This window comes from Tupaia chinensis, unplaced genomic scaffold (genome assembly GCF_000334495.1).
Source record: "Tupaia chinensis unplaced genomic scaffold, TupChi_1.0 Scaffold000571_1, whole genome shotgun sequence".
NCBI lineage: Eukaryota > Metazoa > Chordata > Mammalia > Scandentia > Tupaiidae > Tupaia > Tupaia belangeri.
In genome coordinates, this window is record NW_006160085.1 from 299,851 (window position 1) to 306,511 (window position 6,661).

Here is a 6,661-nt window from a genome sequence, read left to right on the forward strand (position 1 = left end):
ACTCAAACCATGGTTGGCCATGTGGGAATCCAGCGCCTTTCCATCACGCCACCTGTCCCCTCCCCTGAGCCCCCAGTGTGGTTTTTTGTTTTGTTTTGTTTTTGTTTTTGTTTTTCCCTGGGGACAGGATTCAAACTTCAGTCAGCCATGTGGGATCTGGCTCCCTTAACCACTAAGCAGTAGGGCCAGCCTAAGGTCCCTATGTCTAGCCAATCATCAAATCTTCCTTCACAGTAGCTCTCCTATCATCATTCCTTCTCCATCTTTGCCTATACCCAGGTATGGGCCCTCATCTTCTCACCCTTCTCCCTGCTCCTTCCATTCCCTGCACACACCTGAAAAAAAAACTGCTGAGAAAGCTAAGGATTTTCAATGCCCAGAGCCTGACTTTTGAGGCCATTGTCAATTGCCCCCTGTCCACTTGACCAGTCTTGTCTCTCACTACTCCACCACTAGCCTGGGCTCCAGCTAGACTCTTTTCACACCAGCCTTTAAAATGTACCACATACCTTCGTGGACCCAACTTTGGTCACATTTTTCACCACACCCAGAATGGCTTTTTTCACTGTGCAGATTCAGTCAGTTTTCAAGGGCTCAGCCCAAATCCTAATTTCCCCATGGTACTTCTTTGGTCTAAACCCTCTGACCATAGCGATTGCTCCCCAGCCTGTCTTCCTTTGTTCCTGGAGGGCAGAAAGCAAGTATTACCTGGATGTATTTCCAGCAGCACACCACAAAACTGCGTGTTGGCGTTGCTCTGAAAGGAACTGCTCACTTAAGGCTCTCTGCCATTAACAGAATTGGGTTGAAGTAGGTAGAAATTTCACTTTCAGATTCCCGGGATGGTAACACTCATGCCTGCCTATGTATGCTTCCGTAAGATGGTTTTGTGTCTGGTGAGGGTCAAAGTCTAGGGCTTGCTGTGTAGCAGACCAGAAAAGAATCAGTTTTAGAGGCCTCAAAAGCTCATGATTTCTTTTCATTCCTTTTCCAAGACCGACTTCGGGATACCTTGATCCATGAAATATGCCATGCTGCCTCCTGGCTGCTCGATGGTATCCGCGATTCTCATGGTGACATGTGGAAGTATTATGCTAAAAAATCCAACATGGTGCACCCAGAGCTGCCCATGGTCACCCGTTGCCATAACTATAAGATTAACTACAAGATTCAGTATGAATGTACCCAATGCAAATCCAGGTAAGACCCTTCTCCTTGGACTTTTTCCTATTACATTTTTCTGATGGCTTCCAAGTGGCTCTTCAGTGAGTTTATTAGTAAGAAGGTGGCTATCTGATTTGAGGAGTGAAGCCTCTTTACTCCTTTCCATGTTCTCTTTCTCTGCTCCTTTTTCTAATTCGAGCTGGCTTGACCACTGCTTCTCAGTGCCCCACCCTCTGGGAACCCACAGGAAATTCACGCTTGGGGCCCAAGGTCAGTATCTCAGAGATGAAGTACCATGACTGATTCTTTTGTGTGTGGTGTCCCTTTCCTCACTAGGATTGGCCGCTACACCAGGTCACTGAACACTGATCGCTTTATCTGTGCCATATGCCGGGGGCCTCTAGTCGTGCTGCCATTAACTCGGAAAGATGGCACCCCCATCGCACCCCATGTGAGACCATTTGCCAGATTTGTGCAGCTGAATTACAGGAGAGTTATGCGGCAGATAGAGGGGATTAACCATGGGGATGTGATGAAACAGCTCAGCAAGGATTATGTTGTCTTTAAGCAAAGTCTGAATCGTTAAGGTTATCTGAGCATATACCTGTGTGAGCTAAATGCTTTACTGCTAAGAAGTTTTAAGAAATAAGTCTGTTTTTGTGAAGTTACAAATACTAGCATACTAGCGTTTAAATACTTGTTAAGATTCATATTAGTAATAATAATTTTACCCAAGGGTTCCATTAGTAGCCATTTATGCCCTTGGGAATACTCTAAAGCCTTTTGGATCCAGCTTGGGTCTTAACTTTGACTATAGATTTAACTTGTAGAACAAAATGCAAGAGAAAAATTGAGTTTTTGAGAGTGGCAAGTGGAGAATTGAAGGATAAATGCTGGGAGGAGAACGAGTTTTAGAGGCAGCATTTCAAAATCAGGGCTGCTATCAGATATGACCTGTTACGTCTAACTACATGTAAAAGACAAAGATGTTTTATGAAATTGATGTGCTGATACCGGAGTGAAGCTGTCTGAGCCATGTAATTGTTCAGATAATAAAATAAAATAAAATAAAGCATTTTGTTTTTCTTACATGTTAACAAAGTCTGTTCATTGAGTTGCGCCGAGAGTGGAACAAACCCTCAGGTCTTTTGTCTGAGACTAGACGTCTGGAATCCCCAGGATGTGTCTAGAAAGTGACTCTCCGTTCTGTTTCCCTCTGATTTCTGTGACTGCTCTTACATGCTGCAGCAGTCCTTCCACTTCTTTTACTTAATGCTTGTTTATTTCTTCAGTAAGTACAAGACAGTGATAGCGCCCCAAACAGGGTCTTGCAACTGTGATCTGGCCTCAGCTGGCCCCAGATCACAGGCACATGTGTGCCCGACATGCTCAGTGAGGTCTCCAGATGTGAACTCAGAACCTTCCCATGTGGGTCAGCCTCAGTGTCAGGTTTTACCACCACCCCACCAGCTGGCTCCTAGTCCCCTATTTCTTTCTTTCTTTCTTTTTTTTTTTGGAGAGTTTTTTGCTATAAGGGCGTGCGCGCTCGCCAGACAAACAGAGAGACAGGAAGCGAGAAATCACCCCCAAGGGGGGATGGCCACGCCGCAATCCCTTCTCCTCTCAGGATCTTGGGCATGCACACACATGCCCGATGTGAGTTTTAAGCCACCAGGTCCGGGACATGAACCGCGGTCGACTACATGGGAGTCCAGCGACATAGCCATTACGCTAACTGCTGGTTCCCTAGTCCCCCTATTTCTGGGAGATATTCAGTATGTAAACTGGAGTCAACATTGTGTTGGTTTTCTTATAGTTGCCATAATAATTAATATAAACCTAGAGGCTTAAAACAAATATGTTATTGTAGTAGTTCTGGAGGGCAGAAGTCCAGCATGGTTCTCACTGGGCTAAAACCAGGGTGTCAACAGAGCTGTATTCCTTCTTAGAGGCTGAGGGGAGAATCTGTTTCCTTCAAGCCTGATTGGCAACTTCAGTCTCCTTTTGCCAGAGACAGGGAGAGGGAGAAAGTATACCCTAACGGGATGGTCACGCCATAATCTCGTCTCTGTTTATCATATTAGGATTTGGGGCATAGGTGCCCACATGCTTGGCATGGTTTCCAAACTGCCAGGGCTGGGATTGGTGCCAGAATCAGCTGTGTGGAAGCTGGCTCCCTTAGCTACTAGGCCATGAGGCCAGCCTGCCATGTAACATTTGCAAAAACCCTGGAAATAAGAGCATGGACATGTTAGGGGGCCCATTTTTCAGCCTGCCATCAACATTTTTACTAGATTAGTATCACTGATATTTTATCTACGCAGGACGTGTTATTCTCATTTTCATTTCTTCATTTTGCAGAAGCTTATTAGAGTGTTTTAGTGGCCATAAACTCCTAACCACAGGTTAGATGCGGTTGGGTTTGTGTATAGTGTAGGATAAGCTTCCCTAGCTAACTCCTTGGGTTCCTTTCTACCTCTAGCTACCTCTGCAACTCCGGCAAGAGCCCCACTGGCCTGTGCAGCCAGATCGTAGCCCATCAGTGACTTTGATTTTTTTTTTTTTTTGGTCATTTTGCTATAGGACGTGTGAGCTCGCTGGAGAGAGAGGAAACACCTTCGGGGGGGATGGCCACACCATACTCCCTTCTCCATTCTTCTCAGGATTTTTAATTTTATTTGTTGTTATTAATTTGACAAGAGAAAGGGAGAAAAAGTGAGTGAGAGCAAGCCACCAGGTCCAAGACTTGAACTGTGGTCGGCCATGTGGGAATCCAGGACCTTAACCACTACGCCACCTGCCGGCCCCCAATTGGTGACTTCTTTAGGGGGAACTGAGAATGTGGTGACTCCATTCCTTCACTTTCTGCCTTCCCTCAGCAGGCCTGTCACCTGCCCTTCTGGGAAGCCCCAGTTATCGTCTTTACTCACATTACTCCCAGCACAAGCTGTGGAAAAATTTCCTCTTGCCCACTTCCAGGTAGGCTGTATGCTCATGACTGTTGGCCAGTCACCCAGCCTCATTGCTTTTCTTCTAGCCCATGGCTATTTCTCTAGTAAGAGCCTGTATCGCCTCTCACCTGGCTTAACAGTGCAGCCCTGTGACTAGTCTCGGATACCGTCACCTGACCCCAAACTATTGTTTCCGTCTTATTTTCAGGTTGCTGTAATTCTTGGCACAATCCTAGCTTAGGGTGCTGACCATAGTGTACTGAAAATGTTCCTTTATGTGGAGAAATACACAAGATAGTGTATTTACTAAACTGAATTTAAAGACAGAACAAATGTTGCTCTTTTATTAAATATCTATGGGGGCTGGTAGGTGGCATGGTAGTTAAGGTGCTTGACCGCAGTTTGAGTCCCAGATATGACAGCTTGCTTTCTCACTTTCCCTCTCTTTCTCTCTCTGGTCAAACTAAAAAATAATACTAATAAATAAAATGAAATAAAGTAATTCTTAAACTGTTAATGGAGTACCTACTAACTGTAAAGTACATTGTTAAGCACTGAAGATCTAAGGATGAGTAAGACATGATCTCTTGCCTGCAGAAACTTGATGTCTAGAATGTAAGTTCAACAAATAAACAGGTAGGAGGACATGACAACTGTCAAAAGCTTTGAAAACAGAGATAAGTGAAAATGGCACAAAGCAGGTGGAAAGATATAAGCAGGTTCAGAAGCAAGGCTGGGCTAGAGGTACACAAATGTGGGGAGCTATTCAGCAAATAGTTTGAAGGAGATGCCAAGAAAGAGGATGCGATTACTCAGGGATCAATGTAAAGTGAGAAAGGGGCGGGAATAGCAAAAATTAAACACAGACAGAGGTAGAGTTAGCAAATGAGGCAGCTAGGGTCTCTTACAATTCCTCCAGTAATCATTGCTGCTTTCAGTCTTCCCACCTGTCTTCTCTTTACCTTTGAAAATGCTAGTTTCCTTTATGTCTTCAGGGAACCTTCCTGAATGGCTCTAGCCTTCAGCACTCTGAGCCTCCATGGTACTCCTTTGCCTCTTAGCACGAGTGCTTGGCATTGCTGGCTTTACTGGGCCTTCCCTGCTGGCCTGAGCTTCCAAAGTATAGGGACTGTGTCTTATTAATGTCTGGTGACCCCTTCTCCTAATTATGCCAGGTTCCAGCCAGCCAGCTGCCTAACTCCACCCTGCACTTATGACCCTGGTGCGTCTCTGAATAGCTAGAGTGCCCAGGAAGGCCGAAGGCTGCAGAGAGATATTAACACAGGCACATCCTCTGCCAGGGCCAGGCGGAGAGGTAATTACGAAGGGCAGATCCCCAGGGCCCAAGCAGGGGGCTGGTTGTAATGAGGCACTGCAAACACACCATGGTCCTGATTATCTTGTTTATTGAAAAATGTTAAGCATGTTTTAGACATAAAAACAAGAGTGAACAAACAGAGGTCGTGGTGACCACGGCTGCAGTTGCTCCTGAGCTGGAGGCCTAGGCTGGGATCCTAGCGGGGCAGCGCCCCCTGCTGTTTGCCTCATGCTCCCTGTGAGTGGGAAGGCCAGGTTCTAGTTACCATGTGGGCAGGGTGGTAGGGCTCCAGGCAGCCACCTCTGAAGCAGCAGGAGGGAGCTCACAGCTAAGGAGCAGCAATGGCACAGCCCACCTAGCTGGGAAGGGGCTGCCAGTGCTTCTGGAAGCCAGGCAATGGGAATTCCAGAGCTGGCCCAGCAGAGGGAGGAGGAACCCAGAGGTGCAGGGAATCAGGCTGTGTGGGTGAAAGGGGAGCCCCCATTTTAGCCTCACAAGCCCGAGTAGGAAGCCTCTGTGGTCTCAGACCAGGATGAATCTCGGTGGGAAGATGACGGTTGCCACTGGAGTCCTCTCTGGCTGGGACAGCCCAGGCGCAGGAGCAGCCTCCACATTCGTTCTCGGAACTTGACTCCCACAAAGGCATAGAGCAGGGGGTTGAGGCAGCAGTGCATGTAGCCCAGGCCCGAAGTGACTGACTTGGCCACGTCCACACGGCTTTCTCTGCCACAGTTGCGGGCCAGGGCCCCCAGGTCCATGAGAGTGTCCACAAGCACCACCAGGTGGTAGGGGGTCCAGCAGAGGGCAAAGGCCACCACGACCACCTGGCTCGCAGGCGCCGCTGGCCCCTGGAGACCAGCAGCACAGCCAGGATATGGGCATAGCAGTAGGCCATCACTAACAGGGGCAGCAGGAAACCAGCCACCAGCAGCAACCCCCGCAGAGCTGTGCGGCCCACCTGCGGGAAGTTGTACTGGCAGTGGGTGGCATTGAGGCGTTCGTCATGGTGGGCCGACAGGAAGATGAAGTCTGGGAGGGCCAAGAGCAGACAGAGCCCCCAGACAACCACACAGGTGAGGGCCACACGGGCCTGAGGGCCCCGGCGATAGAGCTGGGTGGCGTGCACTATGCTCAGGTAGCGGTCGAAGCTGATGCATGCCAGCAGGAGGGCCCCTGCGTAGAAGTTGATGTTGAAGAGCGCACCTGTCACTTTGCAGAGGCCAGAGCC

The 6,661-nt window shown here is 48.1% G+C and overlaps 2 protein-coding genes across 2 annotated transcripts in view; one reads left to right on the forward strand and one right to left on the reverse strand.

Moving 5' to 3' along the window:
- GCNA (germ cell nuclear acidic peptidase) overlaps positions 1 to 2,208 on the forward strand; it is a 23,496-nt gene extending 21,288 nt beyond the window's left edge. Inside the window, exons 10-11 of the mRNA XM_006158061.2 lie at positions 996 to 1,200; positions 1,501 to 2,208. Coding sequence (XP_006158123.1) covers positions 996 to 1,200; positions 1,501 to 1,750 — 455 coding nt within the window. The 3' untranslated portion in view covers positions 1,751 to 2,208. The remainder of the gene's footprint in view (positions 1 to 995; positions 1,201 to 1,500) is intronic.
- A 3,296-nt stretch (positions 2,209 to 5,504) lies between these two features.
- The window catches only part of CXCR3 (C-X-C motif chemokine receptor 3), a 2,686-nt gene continuing 1,529 nt past the window's right edge, over positions 5,505 to 6,661 (reverse strand). Inside the window, 2 exon segments of the mRNA XM_027775544.1 lie at positions 5,505 to 6,259; positions 6,262 to 6,660. Coding sequence (XP_027631345.1) covers positions 5,925 to 6,259; positions 6,262 to 6,660 — 734 coding nt within the window. The 3' untranslated portion in view covers positions 5,505 to 5,924.